General features: G+C 38.3%; 1 protein-coding gene across 1 annotated transcript; it reads left to right on the forward strand.

The window, feature by feature from the left end:
• Window positions 1-2,938: 2,938 nt before the first annotated feature.
• Window positions 2,939-13,106, forward strand: mturn (maturin, neural progenitor differentiation regulator homolog (Xenopus)). Its single transcript, XM_074613709.1, has 3 exons — window positions 2,939-3,443; window positions 9,751-9,873; window positions 11,609-13,106. Exons 1-3 carry the CDS (start codon window positions 3,285-3,287, stop codon window positions 11,714-11,716), a joined length of 390 nt encoding a protein of 129 aa, XP_074469810.1. The 5' UTR covers window positions 2,939-3,284; the 3' UTR covers window positions 11,717-13,106.
• Window positions 13,107-15,967: the final 2,861 nt, after the last annotated feature.

A 15,967-nucleotide genomic window follows, 5' to 3' on the forward strand; every position in this document is an offset into this window, starting at 1 on the left:
ATTTTCATTATTATTATTATGATTTATTTATTGTATTTATATTATTAGTAATAGATTGTAGAAGTAACTTGATAGCTATTTAACATTATTAATTGTATTATTATTATTATTTATTGTATTTATATTATTAGTATAATAACTTAATAGTTATGTAATAGTATTCACATTATTATTATTATTATTTATTTAATTTATGTTATTAGTATAATAACTTAATCGTTATTTATTATTATTATTATTATTATTATTATTAGTAGTAGTAGTAATAGTAGTAGTAGTAGTAGTAGTAGTAGTATTTATGTTATCACTATATCTTTCTATTATCTGAGCTGGAGAATGCATTACTCACAAAAAGAAAAAGAAATCCCCAAGGTCCAAGGTCAACCGCTTGGTAGAAATTTTCCAGAGCTTTCAGCCACATTTGGTGGTCTTCATTAGTGGATAGAGTTGGCTAAGGTCTTTCCAGTAAGTGGATCTTATGCAATTTTCTTTTCTTTTTTTTTTTATTTAAAAAATAAATAAAAATAAATATATATATATCCAACCCACTGGAGTTTAAACTTTAGGCCTACTCATCCTAAACAAGTAAAACCAACACTATCGTATGTGAGGATATGATTATTTTATTTTTATTTCACCTTTATTTAACCATGGAAGCCTCATTGAGGTTAGAAAAACTTTTTCAAGAGAGCCCCATAAAATAGGTTTTTATAATTTGTGATTTGGGTGAACTAGTATTTCAGTGACTCAGTCGTATATAAATCCATATCATGATAGTAGCGTATTGGTATTTAGGCCTCATTTATTTCTCCTCCATATACCACATAGAGTATAGCAGTGGGGCAGCTAAGCTGAAATATTCATAACAATTGTGCATTTTGCGATTAAAAGCAAGACATAAGGCACAGATGTAGGTCTATATCTTATGAAAAGAAATAGATATCAGGCGCTGAAAATTTGGCCCCTGGGGGCCATGGCAGCCATTTTTCAAAATGGTGATTTTATTTTAAGATGCCTACCCTTTGTGTTTCAAATGAGATAGATAGATAGATAGATAGATAGATAGATAGATAGATAGATAGATATTATTGAATGATAGTCTGCAGGGCTTTTATTTAGACCCCCAGGGCCATGGCAGCCAAAAATAGGTGCTAGTTGATATGTCTATGATACTCCTATAGCAGCTTCTTAAGGCCATATGCATAATGTTAAATTCCCTAAATGATTGGGTTAATGAGCCTCCTGCATGCTGCATGCTGTCAGCAGCAGGTTAGAACCTGACACAGTAATAGTGCCTACAGTGAGACAGTGGCTATATAATATTTCTGTGATATTCCTCTAGCAGCTTCTTTAGGCCTAATGCATAATGTTAAATTCCTTAAATGATTGGGTTAATGAGCCTGCTGCATGCTGTCGATTTTATGATTCCTAATGATTTTCAAGGTGTGTTCAAGCTTCAAGGTGTGCTTCTTTTTAACCTGAGAAAAAAATGCAAAAAAAATAAATAAAAGCAGCATGGTCACTTCAGGGTCAAACTGCACTCCCCTTGCCTTCATGATAGAATGGCAACCAGTAGTATAGTGTATACTATGTGTATAGGCTATATAATATTTCTATGATCTTCTTTAGGCCTAATGCATAATGTTAAATTCCCTAAATGATTGGGTTAATGAGCCTCCTGCATGCTGTCAGCAGCAGGTTAGAACCTGATCCACTAATAGTGCCTACAGTGAGACAGTGGCTATATAATATTTCTATGATACTCCTATAGCATCTTCCCTAGGCCTGATGCATAATGTTAAATTCCTTAAATGATTGGGTTAATTCGCCTCCTGCATGCTGCATGCTGTTGATTTTATAACTCCTAATGATTTTCAAGGTGTGTTCAAGCTTCAAGGTGTGCTTCTTTTTAACCTGAGAAAAAAATGCAAAAAAATAAATAAAAGCAGCATGGTCACTTCAGGGTCAAACTTCACCCCCCTTGCCTTCATGATAGAATGGCAACCAGTAGTATAGTGTATACTGTATGTCTATAGGCTATATAATATTTCTATGATCTTCTTTAGGCCTAATGCATAATGTTAAATTCCCTAAATGATTGGGTTAATGAGCCTCCTGCATGCTGTCAGCAGCGGGTTAGAACCTGATCCAGTAATAGTGCCTACAGTGAGACAATGGCTATATAATATTTCTATGATCTCTCCTATAGCATCTTCCCTAGGCCTGATGCATAATGTTAAATTCCTTAAATGATTGGGTTAATTCGCCTCCTGCATGCTGCACGCTGTCAGTAGCAGGTTAGAACCTGACCCAGTAATAGTGCCCTACAGTGAGACAGTGGCTATATAATATTTCTATGATACTCCTACAACAGCTTCTTTAAGCCTAATGCATAATGTTAAATTCCCTAAATGATATGGTTAATTTGCCTCCTGCCTGCTGAATGCTGTCAGCAGCAAGTTAGAACCTGATCCAGTAATAGTGCGCTAAATATTCCAAAATGTTGCAGAAAACTGATTTAATCTCCTAATGATTTTCAAGGTGTGTTCAAGCTTCAAGGTGTGCTTCTTTTTAACCTGAGAAAAAAATGCAAAAAACAAATAAAAGCAGCATGGTCACTTCAGGGTCAAATTTCACCACCCTGCCTTCATGATAGAATGACAACCAGTAGTATATAGTGTATACTGTATGTCTAGGCTAAATAATATTTCTATGATCTTCTTTAGATATAATGCATAATGTTAAATCCCCTAAATGCTTGTGTTAATGAGCCTCCTGCATGCTGCATGCTGTCAGCAGCAGGTTAGAACCTGCCTACAGTAATAGTGCCCTACAGTGAGACAGTGAGACAGTGTGGAGTCGGCCTATAGGCTGCAGCGCCTCGGATGTGGACGGTTGCCCGGCTCCACTGTTCGTCATCGCGTTTTTTCCCAGCGTCCTCCTGCGTATGCATGCATGCGACCGACCGACGGGGCTGATTTCATAACGTGGGGAGGAAGAGAGGAATGGGGCTCTGACTGAGAACGCATGAGCACCAGATCCCGGTCTACGGCTCTATAGATGCACCATCAGTGTTATTATTGTCTATATTCAGAGGCCGTGCAGGCGGTGCGCTAGAGGAGATGCGGTAGTATAGTTGTTGGAGGCTGCTGCTGCTGCTGCTGATGCTGCTGTCCGATCAGCTGTTCTTTTCGTCTTGAGCATCATCACCTCACCGCCGTGACGGCCCAGACACATCGACATCAAGACCAGGGAACACACCGCAGCAGACTGGATAACGGAGGATGGAGTTCAAGCATCTGGTGGAGGCGGCGGAGAAGTGGTGCTCCGGGAACCCGTTCGACCTCATCTTCGCCGAGGAGGACGACGAGAGGCGGCTGGACTTCTACGCAGAGCCCGGCGTCTCCTTCTACGTGCTGTGTCCAGGCGGCACCGACACTTTCGTGAGTGAAGCTGCTGCTTCTTCTGCAAGGGCCTTTAGCTCTGTCTCTCTCTCTCTGTCTCTGTCTCTCTCTCTCTCTCTCTCGCTCTCTCTCTGTGTGTGTGTGTGTGTGTGTGTGTGTAGGTGTGTCGAGGGTGTGGGTTGGAGTTGGAGGTGGGGTTGTCCCGGTTGATCCCGGTTTTCCGGCTGATAGACATGAGAGAGGAGAGGAGAGTAAAGGGAAGGGGCTTCTGGTGAAAGACTGGAGGGGATGATGTCATTTCAGTTTGGGTGCACACACACCCTCCCTCCCACAAGCTCCCCCTCTGTCGATGGTGTTTTTTCCTCCATCATAATCAACTGCGATAACCCTGATGAACCACAGCACCATCAAGCGAGCCAGGGTACAAAAAAACAGGCCTGTGACTTTCAAAATAAAAGCCCTGCAGACCATCATTCAGTAATATCTATCTATCTATCTATCTATCTATCTATCTATCTATCTATCTATCTATCTATCTATCTATCTATCTATCAGAAACACAAAGGGTAGGCCTCTTAAAATAAAATAAAATCACTTCTGTCTATCTATTTGCTTTATTTGCATGACTGTCAGGTGAACAATATTGCCAAAGCGTCAATTCAATAATAAATAAAAATAAAAAAAGAACAAAATAAAAACAAAAACATATATATAATTCATTAAGCAAATTACAATATATAGTATCTATCTATCTATCTATCTATCTATCTGAAACACAAAGGGTAGGCCTCTTAAAATAAAATAAAATCACTTTACCTTTATTTACCTTATATACTTTACATACTGTTTTACAAACTATTATAACTCTGTATATATATATACACAGTATATATGTATATATATATATACACAGTATATATGTAGTATATATACATACAGTGTGTATATATTTATACATACAGTTTGTATACAGTATGTATATATATGTACTGTGTGTGTGTGTGTGTGTGTGTGTGTGTGTGTGTGTGTGTATATATATACACACACACACACACACACACAGTATATATGTTTATATATACATACATATATATATACACACAGTATATATGTGTATATATACATACATATATATATATACACACACAGTATATATGTGTATATATACATACATATATATATACACAGTATATCTACATACAGTATATGTATGTATATATACATACACAGTATATATACATACAGTATATATTTAATACTTCTCATTATTACATACTACATTCCTGTGTACACCTTTGTGTATATTCCTTCTCATCATGCATATACATACTACCTCATGTTTTCATCCAGTTTTACCATCTGAAATACTGACATCAACAAAATTACAAATTTACATTTCTATTTCTATTTACTTGTGTTTATATGCATTTTAACTGCACTATTTTATGCCTTAGATTATTATCTTTTACCTTTCCTTGTGTGATTTCACCTTTTATACGAACATATTTTATGAACATTGTTGAAGGAACCTGAGACCAAAGATTTTCATTGCCAAAAATTGCTTTGCTGGAATTGACAATGACAATTAAAGAACCTTGAACCTTGAATAAATTGATGTATCAGGCTAAATATAAGTAGCATATTCTGCTGATCTCTTTAAATGCCATTTTCATAACATTATTTTTTATTATAGCAATGAAGGCCTGCTTGCTACCAAAAAGCTCAAAATCAGATTTTACACCAGACTAGTGTGCAGATAATTCTCTCTGGTTCCACTGACTGACTTGATCAGAGAGGTTGATGTTCTGCAGACAAACAGTAAATAATTAACAAGGGACGTGTTTTCATATCTGTACTTTGAAGGAATTATTGACAGTTTTCTGCTCTGGTCCTGGATTCAAATTATCCCAGAGACTCTTCTCAAAATGTTTGCACACACACAAATAAAGTAAGCAAATGTAAATAATTGATGCTGTTCAGTTATATATTCTCCCAACATGATAGTCTAAATGATGTTTTCTAAGAATTCCCCACACTGGAATGATGGGGAAATACTATATATCTTCATTTGACTTTGGTTTTCCCTAAAACAGACGCATGTAAAGGCCCTTAGCAATATCAGAGTCAGACTTAAATATGTGTAATTTGTCTTTAATTGTTAAACATACACTCCAATAGCTGTTAAAGTGGCGATCGCAAGATTTTCATTTAAATAAATGTCTGTTAAGTCACTATCTATCGCCAAACGAGGTAACACAATGGTGATTAAGCCTATATGGGCCACTATTGAAAGTATTGCAATATTTATATATTTGCAGAATTATAAAATGCGTGTCTGTGGTGACATTCCTGGAAAAAAAATGCTGTTGTATGCGTATATGTATGCACACAATTCTGAAAATTTGAAGTTCATGTATATAGAAATAGGATTTTTTAATTCTATTTCTATGCTCGTGTTTCAACAAAAAGACTCCAGACTGATAAACTCTAAGCACAATTCTACTGTTTTCATGCAAATAGAAAATTCTAAAACAACCACATTGAAATCTTACTTTAAAAAACCCTAAACTCCAGAAACAATATGGATGATATGAGCTCCGTTTCTTTGATGGTACAGTAGCAGCCCTACTCTGATGATGTACAGTCAGTCTTGACATTAGCTATAACCCATACCAGTGTGGTGCAGTGGTGGTGTTGTGAGTCCTAAAGCTCCTGAGGCCAGACCCGCCCTGCTCCCTCCTCCTGCTCAGTGACAGAGGCTAACAGGGCGGGGAGAGCAGATGGAGATGACCCAGGAGCCAGGGCGTCTGTTCAGTCAATAACACATTATGTCACACCGAGCGTGCCTGTGTTATGAGGAGTTCGGTCTGTCCCACAGACACCAGAGCAGGGCAGCTTGAGCAGGGGCTTTCCATGACTGCTGGTGGAAAATAGATGAATATAAATGCAGCTGCTGCATGATCATCTTATTGAGAATATCATTACAGGGGGGAAAAACACAGCAGGGAGTTAAGCACGGTCACACACACATATCATGTGGTTTAGTTGTCTCAGTGGCAACTTAATTTTTCATCTCTTTTTTCCCCTTTATCTCCCTCACAACACTTTTTTCTGCTGCTTTTGAATCTAATGCATGTCAACTGCTGCAGCCCTGACACTCATGGACACACTTTCACAGCTCTCTGTCTGCTATGCACTCTCATATCAGCTAGAATAACTCTGTCTCTCTGCAGGACTCTTGAGATCTAGTTACGCTCGCACGATCAATACTGCTATCACCAGGGCGTCTCACATGCCTCTCTCTCTCTCTCTCTCTTTCTCACACACAGTCCTTTTCTCAGTTTATCTTGTTTTTCCCTCAAAACCTTGTATCACTGCCATGTCCCTTCACTGGAGGGCGCTGTGAGATCAGCTCCACACAACAACAACAGCACAGCTGCACATCACTGTTTCCAGCTCTGTAATTTCCCTCAGGGCAAGATTTAGCAGTTTTCAGTCGTGCGGGTCAGGTGATACAGTGTTTAGCAGCTGAAAAACAACAGCGGTTGGATTTGCTGTGTGAGATCTGCTGAAAGATGGCGTTTTTCCCGGTGCAGCAGAAACACACCCTCGTGTGAGAGTCCATCAGTCAGTGTCAAACTGGAACAACCGTCCCTAAGCGGTGAGGGCCGGAGGGCTCAATATTAGCCCTGTCTACAACACTGTGAATACAATGTCCCCGGGCTGATTCACGTGACGCTCACATGACTCCTAAAACCCTGACATGAAGGTGTCCCTACTAAACATTATGAAACCAAATCCCTATTTTTTATTTTTTTGACCTTAAAATTCCATTAATTACACTAACAATGATGAAATTAAGATGTTTTTAAGGGAGATAATTAATGCATAAATGAATAGATTTTAATATATTAGGCATTTTGAAGAGGGCCTTAATTTTTCAATTAAGGTGAACATACAGGAATGGTTTTCATGATGTTAGGTTAATTAAAAAAATGTTTACCCAATAAAGCACCTTAAATCATGCATATATTAAGTAAGGGATAATGCCCAACGTGATGTCCTCTATCAGGAATTAATGGATAACATGGAGGTCAGAACCATCCGACGCGTCTGTATGCTCCATGGTATTACAAAGATTATTTTATTCATTACTTGGCATGAATGAATGTTCACTTTAATTGAAAAATTAAGACTCTATAAAATTAAGGGACGGTTTTCATGGTAAATTTTAAGGGGTGTAACCCCTAAAAACCCTTAATCTGTGCACGTAATCAATTTAAAATAACATTTTAACATTTTATACTCCATTAAAGGGACTATTTTTAACTTTCAGAATTGCTTGTTAACAGCAACACCTGTGGCCGTTAAGTCAACGAATTAACACACGTCAGCTAAAACCACAATATCACTCTATATTTCACCTGCTTGGCAGTAATGTTAGCTGACCAGACGGAGGTCTCTCCATGAATCAATGCTGATCCTAGTGTTGACTTTTCCTGCTTCAGCCTTCCGACCGCGGTCGGAGGGAGACACCGGCACCTGGTCGGAGATGATAACGTTTCTCGCTGCGGAGCCCCGTCACTTCACAAGACACGGGAAACCTCTGTTGGTCTGGAGGAGCTGCAGCATTTATTTCTGCACAAACGTCCCCTGTACATTCACTAGATATTCTCAGAGCTAAACTAACTCTTCTGCAGTGTGGAGTGAGCGCGCGTTATCGTCTAGAGGTAGAGCGAGCTGAGTGAGAATGTGTGCGGTGTCAGTGAAGGCAGGCAGAGGAGGAGAGACAGCGGACACACGTGAGCGCGCATATGCGAGTGCGCATGTGTCCCGACCCGGTACATTTATACGCTTAAAAAGTTACAAACAGTCCCTTTAATTAATCCCAAATGTGTGCAATAAATACCTGAACTGTCAAGAATATAACTCCCTTAATTTCCACTTGAAATTATTTTAGACCTTCATATAAACTGAAATCCCAAATATCCCAAATCATTTCCTAAAATTATAAAATCAAATATCATAGTGCACTCTTGGCCAGCCACCCCTAATAGCATTACCTACATACAATACATTATCTATAACAGTACGGCCTTTTGACTCCAATTATACAACAGTAAAAGTAAGTGAGGTAGAATTGCTTCAATGACCTATATCCCAAGCAGTGATGTTTACAAATCAGAGCTTTGAGGTATGGTGGACACCTTGTACTGAGAAGGAAGTTGATTTTAATCTGACTGGGACTCCTACGTCTGATTAGGAATTGCAATTTCTCATTACTTGATACTGTTTTATTGGCCATCAGCAACATTTCTGACCTAAGTACGCACCAGTTTTACACTAAGCCGTCACACTAGACAGGCTTTGTGGTATGAAAGAGTTATCTTGGCTTGAAGTGGAGCAAAAGCACTGTGTATTGTATGGCACAACTAATGAGTGTGACAAAGGTAGCAGTTGTCTTATTGTTTAGGTAACACTTTACAATACAACACAAAGTCCTGAATGACTATCCTTCATATACTGGGGCATTTCCACTTAAACCTAGTGGCTACAGTGGTGAGACGGTGCCTTACTTTTTCTAAGGGGACCTAAACCTTTCAAGCAATTATAAGGTTATAATGAAGTAATAATGCATTCCTAGTAACAACGCAGGCTTTTGAAAAACATAACTAGTATTGTAGTAGGAAAGTAGGAAAAAAGGAAGTGATGACTAGCTTTTGGTTTGGGGGCATTTGGTACCTGATTCAGAGTTAATAGGGAATAATTCATGGAGAAAGTGTATATGTAGATTCCTTGATTCAGATTTTTTCAGGAACTACTACCAGTATTTCATTGTTAGTCATTTCCCTACACTTTCCTTGATAAATATCGAGGACTTTGTGTATTTTACTGTAAAGTGTCACCACTGTTTCTGTTATTTTCACTTCTGTCTGCTGCGTGTCCTTGAAGAAATGCCTTTATCTGGTTTAATTGCTTTGTTCTATTTTTTTTTCTTCTGTTGCCTCCATTTCATTGCCCCTGACCCAGCTTTACTTATTTACCGGTTAATTCCTGCAAGTTGTACGTCACTATACAGCCCCCATGATGAAGCTACTCTGGTGGAGGAAGCGTGACAGTATTACATCACTTGGCATAGAGTATTAGTTCACTAACGTAATTACATGGAGGAGTAAAGTTTACCCTTTACAAAATGAAGCTTTAAGGTACTCTCCTTTCATGCGCAAGCTGAATCTTTATTTTTGTTCAACAAACACAAATTGGTTCAGTCATGTAATAATTTCGTTATGACTGTTTTGCAGTGGAGCCCACTTTGCATTAATATTTGCTCGTCTTTTATCTGTAGCATGTGTGGAGCGAGAGCGAGGACTGCCTTCCCTTCCTACAGTTGGCCCAGGACTACATCTCCTCCTGCGGGAAGAAGACTCTGCTGGAGGTCCTGGAGAAGGTCTTCACGTCCTTCAGGCCTGTAAGGAAACAAAAAGAGTGACGCTCAGTCTTTTCTTTTTAACACACTGCATCAACTGCAGCACAGTGACCTCAGCTCGCCGTGTCTGGGTCTGATACATTCTGTTCTCTCTGGTACGGACAAAATAAAACATGTCAAACTCTACCCAGAATTCTGACTTTTCAGTGTTGCTTATCTGTAAATGTTACAAAACAGGAGCAGGATACAGAACATGACTCAAGGCCTTTTACGAATTCTTAGAATATTCTTGTCTCTTTGACATGTAAGAGTTTCATGGAACCTCAATTTGAAGAGCTGATTTACTTTTTTTATTATTTAAACCTGCAGTAGGCAGAATATTTTTTGCATCATTGAGCAAAACTTCCACAATAATCTTTCAGCATATTGTAATTCAAGTGTTCTGAGAGAAAACTAGACTTCTGAACCTCATCATGGCTCTGTTTTCAGGCAAATCGAGCCTGTGACGGGAAACTTTGACCAATCATAGGTAATTTCAGAGAGTGCGTTCCTATTGGCTGTTCATCCAACGGACGCAGCTGTAAATCACTCGCGAACTCTGATCAAACGGTCAAACTAGGCAGCGCTGATCAAATATGAATCAATATTCTGTTACTGTAATGCCTATTTCTCACCTCAAATGTTTTCAGAAACATCTTGTAGTGTACTGTTTAACTGTAAAATGAGAAAGTTTGCTGTGGCTGGTGGGCGGTGCTTGGTATTTCCTCAACTGATCCCAACATGTACAAGTAAAGTACAAGTACTTTCTTACAGTTCTTGAGTAAATGTACTTAGTAACCTTCCACCACTGGATGTACAGTATGTTGGAAGAGAATAGATTAACCTAATTATTAATATAAGGCCTTTGGTCATGTTGTGCTTGGTACTGAACGTTCCGATAAACATGGCATCATTGAACTGCCTCCGTACAAGACAGACAGAAAATGGGCTGGTGCAATTTACACACATCTTTATGTTACAACTAGGGCTGTCAATCGATTAAAATATTGAATCGCGATTAATTGCATGATTGTCCATAGTAAATCGTGATTAATCGCCAATTAATTGCACATTTTTAATCTGTTCAAAATGTGCCTTAAAGGGTATTTAATACTCTTATCAACATGGGATTAGACAGATATGCTTCCTTTATACACATGTATGTATATATTTATTATTGTAAATCAATTAACAACACAAAACAATGACAAATATTGTCCAGAAACCCTCACAGGTACTGCATTTAGCATAAAAAATATGCTCAAATCATAACATGGCAAACTGCAGCCCAACAGGCAACAACAGCTGTCAGTGTGTCAGTGTGCTGACTTGACTATGACTTACTCTTGTAAACTACATGTGATTATCATAAAGTGGGAATGTCTGTAAAGGGGAAACTCGTGGGTACCCATAGATCCCATTTTCATTCACATATCATGAGGTCAGAGGTCAAGGGGAAATGGCCATGCCAGTTTTTCCTCACCAAAATTTAGCGTAAATTTGGAGCGTTATTCCTTCGTGACAAGCTAGTATGAAATGGTTGGTACCAATGGATTCCTTAGGTTTTCTAGTTTCATACGATGCCAGTATCTCCACTCTAGCTTTAAAACTGAGCCTTGCGACAACCTAAAAGTCCCAATTTGCATTAATACGTTAAAGAAATGTATTATCACCTTATCTTTGACAGCCCTAGTTATACAACCTGTATAACACAACCTTCTCCTTCTACCCCTGTTAGCTGCTGGGTCTGCCCGACATAGAAGACGACAGTTTTGAGCATTACCACGCTGACATGGAGGGGGAACCAGGGCCCGACCACCAGCAGATGGGGGTCAGCCAGCAGTGATGAGCCCCAGGACGAGGCCTGCAGCTGGGGGCAGAGCTGCTCAGACGCTCCGGGCCTTCTCAACTCATCAGCCCCAAACACTTAACAACACACTCTTATCCAAACACACACACACACATACTGACGGCCAACTCGCTAAAAATGCACCACCGTGTTCTTGAATGTCTCAGTGGCTATGCTTCCCAAAGAGTGCACTCTGTTGCACTGTTGACCCCCCCTAACCAAACACACACACACACACGCATACACACATTGAGGCTACGTGAGCTGTAGCCATGTACAATGCAAGTATCATAATCATTCACCATCTGGTTAGTTAAAGTTCCACAGCACAGCAATATTACATCGGCCTCAGCTGGCTTTGTTATGCAGAAAGCAGAAATACAGTCAGATGTTACCGCGATACACACACTTCCCCCCCGTGGCGTCGGAGATGAATGTGACAGATAACCTACTTTCCTGGTAGTGTCTGGCAGTTGACACAGACGATACACAAGAACTAGTTGAATGAAGAATAGGTGAAAACTGACAGTTTGTGGCTGCCGGAGTGACGCAGATAAAGAGAGGGAAGGAAGGAGGGGAAAACGGTGTATTGTAGCTTTCCACTTCACGGAGGGAAACAAAGAGGGAACTGAGGGGACTTGTAGCTGTGACGTAGATTCAGATTCAGCTCTCAAACTATCCAGTCTTATAGGTTACAGTTAAAAGCATTTTACACCTCGTGGAAATCAAAGTGTGCAGCTTTACAGTAGCATGGATCATTTTTCTTGAGGTGTGTCTCTTAATGTTTCTAAGGCAGTACACCTCAAAGAGTTAAAAATCACTTAATGAGGACGTTTTTAATCAGTGTTACTATCATATGACCATCATAACAAAGGCCCATGCTGCAGCTTAAGCCCTTCCCGGTTTGGGTGTCTCATTGTCACATGACACCCTTTCTGTCCTGTAGTCTTCCTGGTTGTTGGTGGTTCACAGTTTGCTCTCGTTTCTCAGCACAATCTGATCCTAAATCTAGCCCAAATCTCTTTTGCGTGTGTTGTTTTGAATTTTTTTCCGATGGTTTCTCTTAACCATAATTTAATAAGTGCACACCCAAATCCCTGCGTGATATCACAGGGGAGAGAATATATTTATTAACAGCCGCCCCTCTGCCTGCCCTGTTATCTCTAATCTCACAGTGTGTTGTTGTATGTCACATCCAGCGCACTGCAATGCTTCAGGCCCACTCGATCCACATGCAAGACTGTTTTCAGAGGTTCATCTTTAGCCTGTTTACTTTGGCTTGTAAATGTTAGTCTTTTTATTGCCTCTTTGAATGTGTCTCATGCAGTGTATCTTCTGTTTGTCCTCCGACGTGTGTGATATTGTTCAATAAACCGTGTGAACAGAGCGTCTTTTTCTTTTTTTAATGAAGTTAATGGAACACAAAGCGCCAAACATGGAGGGCTTTTTTATATCTCAGAGTGGACTGGTGACCTGCTGCTGTACCAACAGCCCGCTGGTGTTACTGGGATTGACGTCACGAGGCCACCTGACGCGCCCACTCAGCGCTGAGTGAAGCTGGAGCCACAGACAGGAAGCTGTGCTCTGGCCTTCAATGTAAAAGCACAAAAGTTGTAGCTTTTTATGTGATTGACAAGCAAATTACTGGACAACCAAACTGTATGCATTTGGAAGATTTTTTTTTCCCAGATTCTTTTTGGAAGACATTGGACCTTTAAAAGACACACACCACATGCGCATACAAATATATGATTTAATTTTCTCCAGTAGTGGTTGAAGTACGTGTGAATTGCCTCACAGTCTACAAGCACAAGGCGTTTTATAGAATTTTAATTTGGGTGAACTGACCCATTAAAATGTTCCACTTTGTGTGAGAATAATCAATGCACACCATAGTTTCTACCAATTTTGAGCATTACGTCTACCTAAGTACAACCTTTGTAGCCATTGATCTGATACAAGTGACAGAGTGAAACAACAGAATAGTTAAATTCCTAACATGACATGACAATAAATTTGACTTGTATAATATTTTACATACATTAAAGGAATACTTTAGCCACAAAATTACCATTTGTATATTAATTACAATACCCCGTGTTACCTTGAATTCTTGAACAAAAAGTTTTTCTCGCATGCCTCCACGGTGAACAGAGAATAAAGAAAAACGGAGAGAAGTCACGATATAGTGAACTCCGTGTTTTGAATCTTTGTTCACCGTGGAGAGGCATGCGAGAAAAACAATGTTTTCTGCACCAATCCGAAACTAAATGGACCCAGGAAACTCATTATGCACATGGTCTGTGACGACCCCTCTCTGCCAGCCAAAGGATAAACTGATGTCTCATGTCAAAGTTTTTCTGCCATGACTTTTTTTGAAATATGAAAGTAATTGATAGTTAAAACAATTTAATATTGATTGAACAATGTCTTGGTATTCATATGAAGGTATTACGTGTGTGGTCACAATTGCCCCTGCACGTGGGGGCGGATGTAGCATTTGACTTAGTGTTTCAATCAATATTGTGACTCTGACATTGCTTGTAAAAATATTTGTTAACAAGTAGAACACAAATACAAGTTACCTACATACAATTTTATCCAAATAATTCAAGAGCTTTTAGAGTACTGACATCAAAACCAAAAACTGTTAAAATTGCCCCCGATTTCCCTCAATAATTGATATACAAACGGTAATTTTGTGGGTGAAGTATTCTTTTAAATGCAGCTCAAAGTGCTTGACATCAAATTGCACTTCTAGTTAAAACAAATAATAATAGACCAAAAACATAGCAACAGAAAATCCTAAATGTTAAGGGCAGTGCTCTGTATATCTGTGGCTCAGCGGTGTTAAACGTATTCAGATCATTTACTTTTTTTTTTTCAATATTATATTTATTGTTTTTTGTTCATTTTGAAACAGCAGAACAAACATTCACAAACGTCCCCAATAATAACATTCTCGGTACAAAGAAACTTAACAAACCTAATATTAATATAAAATAAGCTAATATAGATGCAGGAAAAACATATTATATACAAAAAATAGATAAATAAGTAAAAAGAATATACACAAGTAAAAAAATAAAATAAAATCTATTTATATATACATACATATACTGTATACATATATACATACATATACGCACACGCAGTACATACACATACAAAAACAAATATAATCAATTAAAAAAAAATCTGTGTACAATCAGTCATTCTCCTATTCTATCTCCCTATTCTCAATCATTCAGATCATTTACTTAAGTCAAATTGTACTCAGTTCTCTATATTGTTATATTATTTGCATTGATGGAATGTAACTAACTAGCCTGCATTTACTCAAGTACTGTATTTAAGTAAAAATTTGGAGGTGCTTAGCCTACTTTGCTTGAGTTTTTTCTGTAATTCTATATTACAGTAACTTCCACACACTGTTAAGAATTTCCCAGTAAAATAACAGTAAAGAACTGGCTGCAGGGTTGCCTTTATGTTACTGTAAAATTAACATTATTATACTGTCGCTGAAATTTACAGCTTTGTACTGTTAATGAAAAATACAGTTTGAACAGTTTTTTTTTAATTAATTTCACAGTATTTTACAGTTAATTTACTGTTTAAAGATACATTATATAGCTGTTTTTCACCTTTCTTTTACATTATCTTACTGATTTGTTTTAATGCACTATTTAGGTTGTATTTTTTACATACATTTTAATAAACACTATTTATTGCCTAGATGAATAGACTTAGCAGGTTACAGACATAGGAATAGTCACACTAAATACAATTAAAGGCACTTGTTAGGAAAAAGGCTATAATAGACTTGTTGACACTTTCCCCAAAATGTCTGTCTATAGCTGGCTACAAGCACAGAATGCAAACCATAACAACATGTGAGTGAAGAACAATAAAGCTAATTCACTGATTTTACAATCATGTACAATGTACAAGCCTCACATGTGCAGATCAGGTCCCAGAATTAAAAAAATACTGCATGAAACTGTTACTGATGATACTTTAGACAGTTGATCAGCAGTAAAGTGCTGTTTTTTAAGAATGCATTATTAGTTTAAAAACGGCCTATGAGCGTAATTTAACAGGTTTTCTTTTGTATTAACAGTAAAGCACTGTTTTTAGCAATAACAGGTTAATACTGTGGAAATCCTGCTGTAAATTAACAGCAATTGTTTACAGTGCAGTTATTCCTATTGTTCCATACTGTGTTCACCGCTTTTACTTTGAAGGCGA

This window comes from Sebastes fasciatus, chromosome 17, assembly GCF_043250625.1.
Source record: "Sebastes fasciatus isolate fSebFas1 chromosome 17, fSebFas1.pri, whole genome shotgun sequence".
Lineage (NCBI taxonomy): Eukaryota > Metazoa > Chordata > Actinopteri > Perciformes > Sebastidae > Sebastes > Sebastes fasciatus.

Excerpts from the sequence above, each read along its gene's own strand:
- mturn (XM_074613709.1), top strand. The coding sequence starts at position 3,285 with ATGGAGTTCAAGCATCTGGTGGAGGCGGCGGAGAAGTGGTGCTCCGGG. Across the intron at positions 3,444-9,750 it reads CAGGCGGCACCGACACTTTC|CATGTGTGGAGCGAGAGCGA; the intron begins GTGAGTGAAGCT and ends TTTTATCTGTAG. Across the intron at positions 9,874-11,608 it reads TCTTCACGTCCTTCAGGCCT|CTGCTGGGTCTGCCCGACAT; the intron begins GTAAGGAAACAA and ends TACCCCTGTTAG.